The sequence below is a fragment of the Cucurbita moschata genome, unplaced genomic scaffold, assembly GCF_002738365.1.
Source record: "Cucurbita moschata cultivar Rifu unplaced genomic scaffold, Cmos_1.0 Cmo_Scf00078, whole genome shotgun sequence".
Lineage (NCBI taxonomy): Eukaryota > Viridiplantae > Streptophyta > Magnoliopsida > Cucurbitales > Cucurbitaceae > Cucurbita > Cucurbita moschata.
In genome coordinates this window covers 667,563-686,088 of record NW_019268594.1, presented here as the reverse complement: position 1 = coordinate 686,088, position 18,526 = coordinate 667,563, and the positions used below count along the sequence as shown (strand labels likewise).

General features: G+C 34.3%; 1 protein-coding gene across 1 annotated transcript in view; it reads right to left on the bottom strand.

Moving 5' to 3' along the window:
• LOC111438610 (exopolygalacturonase-like) overlaps nucleotides 1–18,526 on the bottom strand; it is a 38,834-nt gene that overhangs the window by 19,685 nt on the left and 623 nt on the right. The window contains exons 2-3 of the mRNA XM_023076478.1: nucleotides 17,868–18,155; nucleotides 17,240–17,755 (exon numbers count right to left, since the gene is read on the bottom strand). Of these exons, the coding sequence (XP_022932246.1) occupies nucleotides 17,240–17,755; nucleotides 17,868–18,155 (804 nt within the window). The remainder of the gene's footprint in view (nucleotides 1–17,239; nucleotides 17,756–17,867; nucleotides 18,156–18,526) is intronic.

Below are 18,526 nucleotides of genomic sequence, written 5' to 3'. Positions count from 1 at the left end.
ACACTTTCAGTCCGGTTGTCAAAGCTACCACTGTCCGTGTTGTGCTTTCTATTGCAGTCACAAATAAATGGCCTCTTCGACAACTTGATGTCAAGAATGCTTTTCTCAATGGAACTCTTATTGAACGTGTTCATATGGAACAACCTCCTGGGTATATTGATCCTCGATTTCCCACTCATGTTTGTCTATTAAAGAAAGCCCTCTATGGTTTAAAGCAAGCTCCTCGTGCTTGGTTTCAGCATTTTAGCTCATTTCTTCTCACACTTGGGTTTTCTTGCAGTCGCACTGACACGTCCCTTTTTGTCTTTCATCAGCAATCTAACATTATTTATTTGCTTCTTTATGTTGATGACATTATTGTTACCGGCAACAACTCATCTCTTATTGACAGCTTTACTCGCAAGCTTCATTCTGAGTTTGCTACCAAAGATTTGGGTTCTCTCAGTTACTTTCTTGGTCTTGAAGCTTCACCCACTCCTAATGGTCTCTTTATTAGTCAGTTAAAATATGCTCGAGATATTCTTACTCGTGCTCAGTTGCTCGATAGCAAATAAGTTCACACTCCCATGGTTGTTTCTCAACACCTGACTGTTGATGGTTCTCCTTTCTCTGATCCTACTCTCTACAGATCTCTTGTTGGTGCCCTTCAGTACTTGACTATTATGCGTCCAGATATTGCCTATGCTGTCAATTCTGTCAGTCAATTCTTGCATGCCCCTACTGCAGATCACTTTCTTGCTGTCAAACGTATTCTTCGCTATGTCAAAGGAACACTCCACTTTGGTCTTACCTTTCGTCCATCCACTGTTCCTAGTACGCTAGTCGCTTATTCGGATGCTGTCTGGGCTGGTTGTCCCGATACTCGTCGTTCTACATCCGGCTATTCTATTTATCTTGGTAACAATCTGGTTTCTTGGAGTGCCAAAAAGCAACCTACTGTCTCACGCTCCAGCTGTGAATCTGAGTATCGTGCTCTTGCCACAACCGCTGCTGAACTTCTTTTGGTTTCGCATCTTTTGCATGACCTCAAGGTCCCTATTTCAAAGCAGCCCTTACTCTTATGTGACAACAAAAGTGCTATTTTTTTGAGCTCTAATCCCGTTTCTTACAAGCGGGCCAAACATGTTGAACTAGATTATCATTTCCTTCGAGAACTTGTTATCGCTGGCAAACTTCACACACAATATGTACCCTCTCATCTCCAAGTTGCTGACATCTTCACAAAGAGTATTTCTCGACCTCTCTTTGAATTTTTCAGATCCAAGCTTTACGTTCGTTCAAATCCGACGCTCAGCTTGCGGGGGGGTGTTAAGGATAGTTGACCGTTCACTATAAGGAAAATATCTAGATATTTGCCTTACATTACGGGTTACCATATTTGCCCTCTTATTAAAGGCAAATATATTGCATTCATTTATTATTCTTTCCTTTTATTACTATTTCCATAATATTTGTAATTTATTATATTTCTGTATCCTGAAAATGATTATAAATAGAAGAACTCTCACCCCCATTTAGGTGTGGTGATTCAGCAAACATTCACACATATCAATATATATGACACGTGCAGAACCACAGGACACGTGTCAACATCAAATATAACCATGCCGATAGTAAGGTCACTTACTTGGTTAGCTTATGTCGTTGTCACGAATATATCCCTAATGAAAGTTCGATTCCGTCCTTTGAAATCCAAATCAACCTATGTGAGCCCATGACATCAGTTTCAAGTTCGAACTCTATCAAATTATTTCTCTAATTTACATGGGTCATTGTTAAAAGTTTTGAAGTGTTATATATAAATGCTATTTTCAACTAGACAAAATTTAATAGAGTTTCCTGCCTCTCATATTTCCTGTTTTATTTTTAAATTTTGTTCAAAATCTACCTTCCTCCATCTCGATTAATTATTTTCATTCTGCAAACAGATTTTCAATTCTGTAAACAGATATTACTAGCTAATTTTAATCTATTGTTGGGGAAGATCTTATAGATTTATAGATCTGTCAACTAAAATTTTATTGATTCTAACTTATTTCACTTAAAAATGATAACAAAAATCCAATTAATTGCACATGTGATCTGATTATTACAGTAAAATATGAAAGAAGATTTGATCCTAATTTTAAATTCTATTCAGCAAATCTTTCGTCAGTCTTCTCTCCTCCTCCTTCCTTGTAATTATTTTCATTAGGTAAATAGATTTTCAATTATGTAAATAAATTTTCTAATTCTCTAAATAGATTTTCAAGGTAAACATTTTCAATTCTCCAAACATATATTACTATTCTAAGCTTATTTCCTATAACTTAAAATACTAACAAAAATCTAATTAATTGGATATTTGATCTGATTATTATAGGATCGGTAAAATATTAAAGAAATTTGATACTAAATCAATTTCTTATAACCATAACTATAAACGAAAAAGGAAACATGACGTAGGATTTTACCGTAATAACAGACCAAAATCTCTCCTAGTAAAATCCCATCATATGCTTAGGTTGAAAAGCCATTTTACTTTTTCTCAAACATGTTTCTGTTTATTTTTAGGATGTTATGGGGTTGAGGAGAGAGAATGCAGTTGGGATGAGATGGTTAGTGAAGAGAGGTGGGTAATTTTATTTTATTTTTAAGTAATTTTTGAGTTATTTATTTATGAATTATTATTATTATTATTATTATTATTATTATTATTATTATTATTATTATTTTGACGTATATATATTTTTATAGTTATTTTTATTTGTTTATTTATTTTTATTATTATTGTTTTATTATTTTATTGGACTATTACAAAGAATATCTGGAAAATTGTTTTTGTGTATTTTTATGATATTTTAATTGATTAAAAGACTTTGCTTGATCACGTAGAACATGTTAAATGAATTTTGATAACTTAGACAAGAGAAACTTTGTGCTAATTTTAAAAAGTATAGTTTTATCATGAAAAAATATAACTTTTTTGATTTTATAGTTGGTAAAAATGGAGTAGAAGTAGACGAAGAGAGCTAAAACAATTAGGATTGACCAACACTGAAAAAAAAAATTCAAGTGAAGTTTGGAGTTTTCAAATTAAACGCTATGCCCTCGAAAAATTTGGAGAATTTCATAATAAAAGAGAAAAGTTCAAAAAAATTGTGTACCTAAAGGCTCCGGGATTACAGGCCAAAGGGTAACTCATACCCAAATCCATGAGTTTGACGTCTCCCATTTTGTGATGTCAGCTCTCCATCTTTCTAAGGCTAGTATACTAACTCATGACTCCTCTTTACCTCATCCTCGTATCTAAACACAATAACTTGGTTCCAGATTATGGGGTTAACGTTCATTGTTTAAAGCTCTAGGACTTACCATAATTGAAAATCTATTCAACGTAACAAAAAACATACATAAGATTCCTAAGGTCTTACAACATATCATAAGGTTCCTAAGGTCTTATCATAATGGAAAATCGGTATGGAAACCCTAAAGGTGGTGAAGAGGGTTTTAACGATAAAAATATTTAAACATGATTAATTTTTCTAATTATGAAATTTTTTACAAATAAGTAAAAATGATAATTACTGGAACAAAATAATTCTAGTCAAAACAATAATCAACTAGAACATGACATAAATCACAATAATAATTTTGAAATTAAATAGAAAAGAGTTAGAAAATATGACACCGTAGTTTTACAGTGGTTCGGTTAAACTCGACTTACTCCACTATCCAAGCGTCTCTTGGGAATTTGAATAACGAACTTTTTCGACTCTTTCCACAGATCAGAGCCAAACCGCTACACCGCTCTTTTTACGAATTCAAGAACAAACTCAATCCTTTCCACGGTGCAGGATCAAACCGGTACAAGTATTTGAATTTGATAGTAACATACCACAATTCTCTCCTTACAATTTGAAGCATTCACAGCTATTTTCTCACAATACAATAAAAAAATAAAAATAAAATTGGAAGCTTGGAGAGAGCAACAAACAATGGAGACTCTGAGCAGAGGAGGATTGGAGAATTTATAGAAGTTGTATGTTGAAAATGTGGGGAACTTAATGAGTTTACACAGAGAAGAAAAGTGGCAAAATGTATGAATTAATATTGACCATTGGATTGTATTAAGAATAATGGAAGGTGGAGATTAAAAGTAAATAAATAAGAAAATTTTTTAAATTTATTTATTTAATTTTTTAAATATAATAATAATATAATATAAAAATAATAAAAATCCATGTGAGTAAAGTCAAATGACAAATTCAAAATTTATTATAAATATAATAATAATATAATAATACAAAGTTATATGAGTAACGGTTAAATTAAAATTTTAAAATTTATTATTAATATAATAATATAATAATAATAATAAAAAGTATGTGAGTAACCCAACCATTTTAAAATATAATAATATAATAATATAATATAGTAATAATAAAAATAGATGTGAGTATAGATTAGATTCAAATTTATATTATGTAAAAATCATTTTATTTAAAAATATAATAATAAGAAAAACCCACCATTTGTTACTCTTCCAAAATTATAAGGGTCATACTTTGATATACTTTGATTTGTCCATCCTTTTGATTTTGCTATCACATCATTAGGTCGGGTATGTTGTCTCGACTGTAATTTTTTCATTTTAGCTCTGATTTGAATAATTGAAAATTCGTTGAAATCGTTATTTTCAACCTTATACAGTGGACTGTTCAAAATACTGAAAATAATTAATAATTAAAAGTAGGTTTGTTATTATCAAAACATCAATCAATTAATTGAGATTAATTAAAGTGAGATCAAGGGCCAAAAAGCCAATATCATACACTATTTAATATAGTTAGATTGCATACAAGGTTGTAAAGAGGTGTACAACTCTCTACTCTAAAAAGTATTAATAGGACCTAAAACTTGATTTGATACCAATTTTTTAGACTTCCAAATTCAGATTCCGACTAAAAAGATAGAAGAAACAAATAAAATAAAAGTACAATAAATTTAAAATTTGAAATACAGTAAAATTTAGATTGAAATAAAGACAAACAAAACAACAATTAAATATAAAATGAAATCAAATTATAAAAGGATGTTGTTTAAATTTATTACAAAGACAAGAATGGGATTGCGATACAATTACGAAAGACTCATTATACAAAAATAGATTGATGCTTCGTAATGATCTCCCTGTGACCGCACGATGCTCGAATGCGTCTCCACCTTGATCAGCAACTTGCAAATACCTAAAAAAGAACGGAAAAAAAAGAGGTGAGTATAAATATACTAAATAAGCAACCTACTTGTAGGCTATCATCGAACTCTTAACCTAGTAGGTTATCACGTACTTTTCTTTGAGCTCTAAGAAGTTTGGGCCTAGTCTAGGTATTCTCCTAATTGTTACCACATGTGATTTTCCATGTTATCTACTTATATAGTCTAAGGTAGGTTTGTTCTACACATTATAGTGGTTCTCTCAAGGTAGGTTAATCCTACACATGACAATAGTTCCTTTTGTCATCTAATTATGTAGGACATAATAATGACTCTTGCCCTCGCTCAACGTGGACTTATTCTACACGCAACAGTGACTCCTCACAATGATTCTTTCACGCTACTAACTTTCATATAAGTCCTCATAAATTTTACTTGGGTGTCATGGAGATTTGGTATGTACTTAAAGGGTAGGTGATTTGATCATAAACTATCATTTCTAAGACATTTAAGACTAACTTCTTAACTAATATACATCATGGGTGCACACATGTCTAATCTTTTGCTTGCCGCTCATGATCTTTGGGTGCTTAGTCAACTAGAATTGTACTCACCTAAGTCGGCTTGAAACCGCTATAGCTCTTGTGCCCTAGTCTCAACATAGTACTCTTGGTCATACTTTGGTAGAGAGATTATTCTATTGATCCCCTAGAGAATTATTTACATAATCTACATGTTTGTGCAAGTTTATTAGGGAGATATCCAATCAGTCACCTAAATCACTAAAAGCATAAACGTACTCATGCAAACACCATCCATCAATTGCTCAGACCACATATTACAATAGCATATCCTCCTTTGTAACACTACAAAAGTATTTAAGACAGTATTCATCTCGAATCTCATCATATGGACATTTTCGTAATTTTAATAACATATATATTGTTCTCAACTAAATTGCTCATTCTAAGTTCTAATCATGTATATTCTAACCATTTAATGCAAGATATGTTCACATACTAGTACGCCCTCGTGGTTCCTACAAGTATTACTTGCCTAAAGTCTGTGTACCTACTTATATTGATGACACGTGCATTTTTGAGTTAGCTTTTCCTCGTTTTTAAGCTTTAAAATTTATGAAATTTGTATGGTAGATCCAAATTAAGTAAAATTAAGGTTAGTGTAAAAATTAGAGCTAAAAAAAAGAGTTGAGTAGGGTCAAATGAACCTAAAAAGTATTCATCATGTGTTGTCATGCACTTGTCACACGCCTATAAGACCCCGTACATGTAGATAAGCAAGCAACATGCTTTGGGATAGAGACGCAAATTGCACTTAGACACGTGGCAAAATCTCATTGGGGCATTCGACTCCGACATCTTAAGTTCGATCTCTTATGGGCATACAATTTCCTTCGAATTTTTTATGTTGCAACACGTGGCATACTAGGGTCGGTTGGTTCATGTGTCCGTTAATTAGAGAAGGGTCAGATCAGATGGAACGAGTTAGATCCTCTAACTATCATTCAAGCACGTCCCTCTTGTCTGCCGACACATGCCCCTCTCTAGGCCAGCTGCGGAGTAGCTCTCCTGGCCAGCCACGTGCCACCTAGAACCATGTTTAACCCACATTTAGTTGTTTAACCCACAACTAGACTCCTAATTAGGCAACAATGGTCAAAATAACCATTTTACTTCTCATCTTGACTTTGACCTAATTTTTCTAGTTTTTCACAATTTTTTTTTTTTTTTTTTTGAGTTTCTAATATGTACCTAAACATTTTATTCTTATATCTAGTCTTGAAATTTAACTTATAAGACTCTCAATAAAATCTTGGAAGTTCAAGTTTAAAAGGACGAATTGAAAAATTAATCATCGTTGGAACTCGGGTGTTACAACCCTAGACATAGGTATGCAGGTTGTGTTGCAAGCAACGCATGAAGCCTTAGATGTAAGTATTCAGATTATATCGCATGACATAGGAATTTAATCTGTGTCATGGAGAATTCGTGACTCATAGGGCAATGTATCATTACTCAAGTTATATCACGAGGGATGCATGAAACCTTAGACATAGGTCATGTCGTGGGAGACGTATGAAACCTCAAACATAGGATAAAACTGAGTTATTCACCAACAATAGGACACCATAAGTCTCCCTAGAGAGTGTCTAAGGGACAATAAACAAAACCAAGAATGAAGAATCATGATTAATAACTTAAAACCTCATGACATAACTAAAAACTTAAGAATTCAAAACTGTGAACCAAGGTCCTCGGAATAGAACCATGTTATGTACTTAGAACTCATTACCACAATCTATGGATTGGTTATTCGGATAAGAACCAAGACATGTATTATGATGAAGAATGAATGTGTGCTTAAGCACTCACCATGTACACGATTAAGAGCTTGCAAATAGATAACTTAGTAATTCATATATTCCCCCATGTTTTTTTTTTTTTTTTTTTTTTTTTTGTTTTTCTAACTAGGAGTGGGTCAAGGATGAGAGTGTATCTAGAGTGGGGGCCACACTCTCCAAAACTATTTTGTTACTTTGTATTGTTTTTTATTTAAAATTAAACTTCGTTTTGAAGGTAGTAAATATCATGTTTTTATGTTTTGTTATGAAATTCTTGGAATTCGATCTAAAACTTTGTTAAAGAACAAGACATGTAGATCTAAATTATTCAATAACCCAAAAACGATTAAGAATCAATCCAAGGAAAGTTTTAGAACAAATTATCTAGATGATCTAGATAAAGGACAAGGAAAACTTATTTCTAAACTTGTGATTCGAATCACTCTACAAGATATCTTGATCAATCCTATTTGAATAATTCTAGCATGCAAATTTAAACACAAAAAATATAAAAGAACAGACTAGTGGCTTAAGAAGCATAATATACCACTTTCATTTTTATATCCAAAATCTTCCTATAAAGCAACATCACAATTACTATTTATAACCTTAAAAATAAACATTAAAGTAATTATGATCAATTCAAAGATGGCAACTCTCCTGTCAATCAATACCACAATGACTGCTAACTTACTTATTGTAACTTATCATCTTAAAAATATTACCTTTTAAATTGAAAAATACAATGAAACCTCCCTAAATTCAAACATTTGTCATACCATTAATTTTTTGTGGCATGATTGAGACACCTCATTTCATATCATGTTTTAAATCCATTTTATTTTAAATATGAAATTTTTTACCATATTTTCAACGTGTTTTAAGTCGCAATCCTTGCTTCAAAGTCTCGAAAATCAGGTCATGACACACTCGGTCTTTGTTTGAGCTATATTTATAAGATTGCTAGAACGTGCTAGCATACAAGAATAACCATTCTTCCGTAGTTAGATAATGCATGATTTCGTCCGTAGTTAGATAATGCATGATTAGAACCATATGTAAACCTATCTATGTTAAAAAGTATTGTACTTTTAGTGGTTATCCTTAACCTCCTCATTTACTCAACTACTAATTTAATCAAATTAAGAGTAGTAAAAACAAAAATTATTTAACACCAATCATTTAGTTTGAACTTAAGCAAATAGTATCATCCTTAAGAATCTCCTAAACTTAATAAGATAACAAAGGATTCATAATAGAAAGAACATATACAAATCAAGGACATACCACTTGACGACGGGTGAGGCGCGTCCTCACCCGGCAACGGACACATGTCAGGCACGCGGACTCGGCTGGCCCGACCCGGTGCTGCACGCGAACTGCCCGACCCGACGCCTCTAACCTGCGTCTGCTCGGGAAGCCGCGCGTGGGCGCGCGCGCATAGGATTTGTGCGTAGAAACCCTCCAGGGCGGGTGAGCCACTATTTTTCTTTTCGTTCGGTCTCTGTTTGCTTGTTTTCCGACCCGATTTTAATGCTGACCCTATTATTATGTAAATGAGGACCTGTCAAGAAAATTTCAGAATTGTTGGGATCCATTCCGTCAAGAAAACTCGAACTCGGGAAGGCACTCGTCAACCAAGCAAGTAGCCAATTGGATTTCCACGAGCAGTACATGTAGGAACCACTAGGAACAAGCATGCATGCTACCACCCATTAACTTAGCTAGCCGGACCTAGTATATTAGTATGAAAACTGCGAAAATGAAAGGATTAAGGAAAGCTAGATATGAAATGTTTATTAAATCTGTTTGATTGAGATTCTGATAAAGTATGTATGCATGAGGAGGATGGGAAACTTGTGAAATCTGTGCTCCTGGTAAAGATGGATGTTATCTTCCCGTTGAGCATGTTTGTTAATATTGCATGATTGCTGCGTGTTAACTCTTATGCATGATGATTGCTTGTGTTATCTTTCTTGATGAATAGGAAGAAATTATGAGCTTAGATTAGGGTGCTTGTGATTAAGTAGGCTAGATAAGACCCTAGATTGGGGGACCTCTAGAATACCGTGCAATTAGACCCGCGAAATGATTATCGGCAGATCCAAAGCCCAGAATTCCAAACCCGATAGGTTTGTGAGACCAGGCACGAGAATCCTAGAGATACATGAATCCAAGTCTAAGCCACCAAGTTCCACCCTAGAAAGAATAATAGGTCACCACGGTAACTGTAGGTAGCCCACTAGAGTTGAGCAGTGTAGATAGTGTAATCAGAACCTCCACTTCTCTCTCTCCTCCGATACCGTACCGTCGAGACAGAGCTCCAGTATGGTGATCGTTGAGCTTGGCAGATCCGGATAGGGAAGTGTGACAGGTGCCCAAACCTAGTGGTGATACCTAAGGGGTCTTCTGAACAAGACTCCTGGGCCGTAGAAACCCGTCCCTGAGCGGGGGACGTGGAGCCACATAGGATGACTCAGTAGCTGACCGGCACACAGGGGGTCGCACCCCGTTTAGTGGATGTATGGTCCCGTGTGAGGGTTGTCAGCTAACCTCCACGGATGATGTTCAGAGAGAGTCACGTATTCAGATCCTGCTATACGATCCCCTTAAATTTACTTATGAGGTCGCGCCTCACCTCAAGACACTAATCATTTCAGTGCTTAAGATGGGCAAGCCTCCTAAGATACAGAAAAGAGAGTTGCAACTTAGATCACTCTCCTTAGAAACCAGAGAAAGACCATGGTTACCTACCAAGATAAGGATGCGAAAAGAGCCTACAAGTAGGCTTACTGAATATTTTTATACTCGTTCCTTTCTACTCTTTTTTTTAGGTGAGTGATGCCATGGTACGAGGCGGGAATGCGTGCTGAATCTTAATGCTACAGAGGAGTGTCCCGAGGCGTCTAGGAGTCTGTGCATACTTTTGTTTAGATCTGTCATGCATTGTTTTGTAAACTATTTACATACTTTTCATTGAACTCATATGCTACTCGAACACTTTGTTTTGAATTTCAAACTTTCTACATAATTGCTTAAGTTTTTTTTTTTTTTGTAATCTTGTCTTGTCCATTTGCTTTTACATGTTTTCATTGCTTAGTCTGTTCCAGACCTTGATTTCAAGATTCAAATTTTGGGCTATGACACTTACTTTGAATTTTAATTATTTTTATTTTAAGGAAGGACGAAGAACACAAAGTAATTAAAGGTAAGAGTTTGGAAATTGTTTGCCAAAAGCAGTCCTTCACATTATTACAAATGGAAGTTGGTTAGCCAGCACTCTTGAAGGGAAGGTTAATGTTACCCAACACTATGCCCTCGCATGGAAAAGCTTGGCTGCATTCAAAACTTGCTGCCACTTGGGTTGCTGAAGTCCTTCCTTTACCTTCATATCTCACGTCTCGAATCTGCACGAGATTTACTTTACCCACCACAAACAACATTCATTATAATACCATTTTCGGTCTTACTGAAACCTAACGAGTATAAAATTTGAATATATACCATTTTATCTTTGTCGCAATCAAGACAATATTTTTTTTTATCAATGACGATAGGGTTTTTTACATCCTTCATTTGGAGATTGAGAAAAGCAATCTTGGTAACCACACTTGAAAGTGAAGACGACGATATTTTGATCCTCACACCGTTGTCTGTGCCAACAAATGTGGAGTCTCTTACTATGACTTTAAAGACATCTTCTTCATTTGGGTATTTTCCAAGACTGTCGATGCTAATTCCGTGGCCAGGATCACAATGGATGTTTGTTATGTTGATGAATCTACTTCCAGGGTCCAAAGAGATACAACGTCTCCAATGTCGAATCTTGAATGCATACAATTGATACCACTTGACTTGGAAATGTAGATTCTGTAATAGCCCAAAAATAAATAGAGAAATAAACGAATAAAAATAATTATAAAAATAGTTAAAATTATAATAATAAAAAAAATTAATTAATTAAAAAAAATAAAATTAAAAAAAAAAAACTTTTCCCCACTTCTCTCCATTAGCCTCTCATCCATTCCCACAATTATCTCTCCTCAACCTATCCTTATGCCAGTAATAGTTACCGTAAAAAAGAAACAAAAAATTAATAATAGTAAGATTTACTTCAGAAAAAAAAGATGAGAATGACCTTAATCCAGTTGAGATTCACCTGAAATTGACCTGAAGATAGATCTGATCAAATATATTAAATCTTTATTTTCTTTTATCCGATTTTTTTAGAAATCACAACTAGATCTTCATTGAATTATTACAATGATCTGAGTTAGAAACTAAATGTCAATGATTCTAGTCAATCACGTATAATTAGTAATGTTAGATTAAATTTTTATCAGTAGCCGTGTGAATAGATTAAAGATAGAATGACCCAGAAAACTTTTGAATAGGAAACACTGAGAAAGGAAAGATTTGAAAACAGGGATCACTGTAAATTTGGAAGGCATGACAACAGAATTAGAAGGAAACAGATAAAAAAAAAAAGGAAGATTAGGGAATTAATTAGGGAATTAAAAACCACAAACTAAATATGGAGGAAAAAAAAAAAGGTAAACATAAAGGGTAAATATAGAGAGTTTATAGAGAGTAGTAAAGCCCATAATAACTTGAAAAAGTTGTATCTACTTTCTTATACAACGGTATGAAAAATAAGATTTTTAATAATAATATAATTATAGATATATAACATTTCAGACTTTTAACAATGGACCAATGTAAATTAGAGAAATAATGTTGTAGAGTTCAAACCTGAAACTAATGTCATGGGCTCCTATAGGTTGACTCGGATTTCAAAGGACGGAATTGAACTTTAATTAAAGATATATTCGTGACAACGACTTAAGCTGGCCAGGTAAGTGACCTTACTATCGGCATGGTTATATTTGAAGTTGACAAGTGCCCTGTGGTTCGGAACGTGTCATATATATTGATATGTGTGAATTGTCTGTGGATCGATATGCTTTCTATATGTTATGTTATGTTATAATATGTGGATTGTATGATAATAATTATGGTACGATGTGCTCTAAGAGATGTTTGAGATAGTATACGAGAAGGATGCACAAAACGAAATGTAACGATAGAAGTAAGATACGTTCATGAAACGTTGGAGTTAGGTTACATACCGGAGTGCTATGGATAGGAGAGATTGATGAAAGAATATGGTTAGGTTATGGGTAGAAAGGGATAGGTTTGTGATAGATTGATGGAACGATAGCATTAGAGTACGTTCTTGTGACGATATGACTAAGGTACGTCACGTAATGATATGTCTGTGATAGGTATAAGAACGTTAAGGCTATGGTAAGTTAGAGAACGATATGACTATGAAGTGTTTACGTTATTGACTTGGTTATGATATGATACATTGTATGCTAGATTATGGTGCTTAAGTACGAAATCATGTGAACGTGAATGTATGTTATTTATGCTGCTTAGTTGATGTGATATGAATGCATGTGACGATGTGTGGTCCTTGTACGATTATGGCTTGTTGTATGAGTATTGAAATGTAACTAAATGAATTGTATGACATGAAATACGGTAAATTGCATGATACATAACCCCGCTAGGAATATGTATGATATGTAACGAAATGAGAATGAGAATGACACGTAAGCATGAAAACGGGACACGGGGTTATGTTCATTAAATGATGACTGTAGGACTAGTGGGACCTCATGCATATTGCGTGATCATGCATTTGGGGGATACCCCTATCCCATCACGAGGGTACGGCCGCGTACATCCAAATGGCAGAACAACGATCGTTATGCCCTGCATAGCGCTGCCGTGACGGTTTTAGTTTTAACGGGTCTCGGTGGGTCCCTAGAGCATGCCCATCGGCTAGGGACAGTGGCCCAGCGGTGTGCGAACTAGCTGGTGAGCCCATACTCGCACGTATGAGCTGCGTGTAGAGTATATGGTACATGTTCACAATTACCTGTTAGGATTACACCGTAGGGAAAACGAAACGAAACGAAACGAAAAAGAAACGAAACGAAATGAAACGAAATGAAACGAAACGAAATGAAAGATAGGTCCCATCATTTTATTGCATGTGATTGTTGCATTTAACCCTAATAGTGGGGTCACTTACTGAGTATTTCTTTAAATACTCAAGTCATGTGCTACTACATTTTTCAAGTTAAGGCAAGGCATTCCTGTACGGCTAACGACGGCATCGCAACTCGAGATCATGACACATGCATAAGATAGTGGTATTTATTCTTAGACTTAGGATAGAATAGGATGTTTTAAACTTAAACGCTTATTTATTTTATTTCGAGTCTTTTGTTGTGTCGTTTTAAAAATGTTTTCGAAACACGTAAGTCCATGGCAGTGTTTTTAGTTAAAGGTTATGTTTTATGGAATTTAAATGAAGTCTTCCGCATTCAATGTTTATGGTACGTATATAGTAGCGACCTTAAATTAAGTAGAAAATTTTGGGTCGTTACAGATTCCATCAGTGTTAGGGCTATCTTCTGGAGCCATTGCTCTAATGTGATCAAACGTGACATATTGACATCTATGCACACTAAATGGAAGTATTTACTATTGTACGATGTTATACTCGTAATTCTCGCATGGTTGATTTTAGTGAGTTTCATAGATTACATATAAAAACTTTCACGGTCAATAAAAATTAACTAAAAAAAATGAAAAGAAAAAGTGAATTCCTATTCCATCTAACACTTTAACCAAAGAATCGAAAAAAAGGACTTGCAATTGGATGGTTAGAAGTTTTGAAAAGCCAAGTTGAAGAACCGCAGCTGTTCAAGCTGCCATAACCGTCGACAAAAAAGTTGTCAACTTCATAGATACTCAGCCAAGTTTGGCCAGTGGCAAAATATTGGTCGATAGGAGCCAACAATTCGCCATTAATCCGTAGACCAATGGATCATTTGCATGGACCTTTAAGCACCAGCGAAAGAATCAGGGATTGCATGGACTTTAAGCACGAACGGAAGAATCAGAAAACTCCTGTCTCGTACTAAAACCACACACGTCCACAAGCATGGCTCCATGGGGTACTTAATGCCTATACAAACCAGCTAACATGTTGAAATAGCTTATATTTTAAATTTTATTAATTTTGGGACTTTTTTTTTCTTTTCAATCTTTTAAATTTAAATTAAATAAAACACTTAGAAATTATAAAATGAAGGACATTTTATAATTTTAATTTCTGAAATCAACCAAATGAATGTGCCTAACATGTTGAAATATTTATATAACTAAATTTACTATAACTTATAATTTCTTGTTTCTTTCTTTTTTAATAATAATAAAATAAGTATGTTTGTATTATAAGCCTTTCTTTCCATTTTTCCCCATTTTTTTTATGTATTTTTAAATTTATTATTCAAAATGATATAAAAATTAGATTTTAAAATTAAATTTCCAAAATCTTGATTTTAAATTTATTTTTACGGATTTTATAAGTAAATAATGATAAAAAAAGCTTTTTATTTTCTTAACCTAGAAACAAAATCAATATTGTTTTCCTTTGTAGTTTTTTTGCCTCCTAAAAAACATGGGATTGTTCATAATTCCAAAATAAAAACTAACCTTTTTTATTTTTTACATATATCTTTTTTATAAAAAAAAATTGTTTAGATTTTTGAAAATATTTGTTCGATGAGATCAATAATAAAACAAAGAAAAAAAAAAAGAAAAACAAGAAAGGAAACCTAAGAACCACGACCTTATTGTTTCACTACCACATTTTGAAAATAACATAAACATTTTAAGAACGCTTCGGCTTCTAACTCTTCTGTTTCTCAAAATCTTTTAAAAGAAATATAGAACATGTAATAACTCAAGTCCATAGTTAATAAATATTGTCTATTTTGGTTTAAGACACATATGTTAGGAAAAGGTTTCTATACCCTTATAAAAAAAATGCTTCGTTCTCGTCTTTAGTCGACATAGAATATCACAAAATGAAATAAGAAAAGGAAAAAAAGAAGGTTTACCTGAATGCTATCGATCTGTCCATCATTTGTTGCACCAAATTGCATGATATTGAACTAAATGCATAGTAAAATGGTAATGAACACTAAACATTCCATACGACCCACGACCAAATACCTAAGTGAATTGATTACTCTTAATTTTTTCAAAAGTGTTTACTTTCAGCAAAAAGAAGTCTTGCTTACCTCAAATAGCTTCAATAAGGTTTAAAATACGAATATTGAGCCGTCTAAGCCATCAAGTAGAGCCATGATTGGGAGCAGGACACGTGCAAGGCACGTGTGGTGTTGAGGGGGCGTGGGTCGTCACTTACACTTTTGGTCGATGAGCGGATCAGGCTTCACGCGTTCGGTCTAGGCAGTGGAAGAGTGGTTGGGCTGTTTGGTCGTGGGTCGTATGCTTCTGGGTCGGGTTGAAGCGGGTTGCGAGTGGGTCCATGGGCCATACCCGAGTCTGAATGTTCAACCTGTGGATCTCATATTCTCAACCCGACTCTTGATGATTCTCTTGAAGATCGTTTATGACTTATCTCCGATGACGCCTTCTTCGTTCAATAACGCTATCAATGGTGAGAACGACACTCCTTATGATCTGGTACATCCACTACGACATCGAGGCTTTCTTGAAGAGTAAGAAATTACGTCATCGGCGTAAGATTCGTCGGTGAGGATTCTCTTTCTCTCTATCTCTTTTCTCTCTCGGCTACTTGTGTAAGTTTTAGAGTGAGGGCAAGATTGTGAGTTTATGAAGGGGCGCGGAGTAGTTTGAATCTGCGAAAATACCGCCTAGCCAGATATCTGGCGATTTTCAGCGAAGTTCGATTTTTTTTTTTTTAAAATATCTATCTTTACATTATACCCTCCTAAAAAAGACATTGGTCCTCGAAAGTGTCTATATTAAGAAATAGTTATGGGTATTTCTCCCTCGTTTCGTCCTCCCTTTCCCATGTAGCCTCCTTTGTTTGCGGGTTTCTCCACAACTCTCCCTTTCCCAACAATGTGAACAAAGCCCCAACAATGTGAACAAAGCAGGGAGACAACTAACAACAAAAACTTGCTCTGTTCAACGATTCACGTAGAGAGCCAACGACCAATTTTTTTTGAGTTACATCTATGGTGGAACAAATAGAACATGGTCGATCGTGTGTTGTGTTTACTCTATTGTACTTTCTTCTTTTTTTACTTCTGAGTAAATTAAACAATTCGTAAATATTTAACCCACTTGAAGAATTATGTGGGTATATGTATATCTACCATCATATATATATATACTATATAGTAATATTGGGACGAATTTCAAGTTATCTAAAGAAAGATATATATATTATTACTGTATGGAACCTACTTTGGGTTCTAATTATTTTTAATTTAAGGAAGAACGAAGAACACAAAAGTAATTAAAGGCAAGAGTTTGGAAATTGTTTGCCAAAAGCATGGCCCTTCACATTTTGACAGATGGAAGTTGGTTGGCCACGACCATTGAAGGAGAGGTTAATGTCTTGCAACACTATGCCTTCGCATGGTAAAACTTGGCTGCATTCAAAATTTACTGCTACTTGGGTTGCTGAAGTCCCCTGTATATTTTCATATCTCACGTCTCGAATCTTCACTCTTGAGTTACTCTGTCGACCACAAACAACATTCATTAATACCATTTTCAGTTTTACTTTACCTAACGACTATCAAATTTGAATATATATACCATTTTATCTCTGTTGCAGTCAAGGCAATATTTTTGATCAATGATGATAGGGCTTTTGACGTCCTTCATTTCGAGATTGATAAAAGCGATCTTGGTAACAGAACTTGGAAGTGAAGACGACCATGTTTTGATCCTCACACCGTTGTCTGTACCAACAAATGTGGAGTCTCTTACTAAAACATCAGAGACATCTTCCTCATTTGGGTATTTTCCAAGGCTGCCGATGCTGATTCCGTGACCTGGACCACAATGGATGTTTGTTATGTTGATGAATCTACTTCCAGGGCCCAAAGAGATACAATCGTCTCCGGTGTCGAATCTTGAATGCATAATGTTGATACCACTTGACTTGGAAATGTGGATTCCATCTGTATTGGGGCTATCTTTTGGAGCCATTGTTCTAATGTGATCAAACGTGACGTCATTACATCCATGCACACCAAAATGGAAGTTTTTGCTATTGTACGATGTTATACCCGTAATTCTCGCATGGTTGATTCTAAAGAGTTTCACAGACTACATAGAAACAATTTCACGGTCACTAAACAAATAACTTAAAAAAAAAAAAAAGTGAAAATTCGAGTTCCATCTAACACTTTAACCAAAGAATCCAAAAAAATGAACTTACAATTGGACGGTTAAACTTTTTGATAGACCAAGCTAAAGAACCGCGACCGTTCAAGCTGCCATAACCATCGACAAATAAGTTGTCGACTTCATTGATACTCAGCCAGATTTGGGCAACAGCGAAATTTGGATCGATAGGAGCCAACAATTCGCCATTAATCCGTAGACCAATGGATCCTTTGCATGGACCTTTAAGCACCAACGAAAAAATTAGAAACCTCCCATCTGGTACTAAAACTACACCACCTCCATCACGCGAACAAGCTTGGCTCCATGCTTTGCTTAATGCCTATACAAACCAAACCAAGTAACCTTTTATAATCTTCTTTCAACCAAATAACTTAAATTTTAAATTTTATTAGTTTTGGAATTTTTTTTTAAGTCCTTTAAATTTAAATTTAAAAAAACACTTAGAGAATTTTAAAAATGAATGGCAAAAAACGCTTAATTTTTGTAATTTTAATTTCCAAAATCAACAAAATGAAGGTGAAATATTTATATAATTAAATTTACCCTAACGTCTAATTTTAATTTAAGGTTGAATAGTGATTTAACATAACGTTAAATCATATGTTGTTTCTTATTTTTTAATAGTAGTAAAATAAGTATGTTTTCATTATAAGCCTTTCTTTCTTTCTTTCTTTTTTTTTTTTTTTTTTT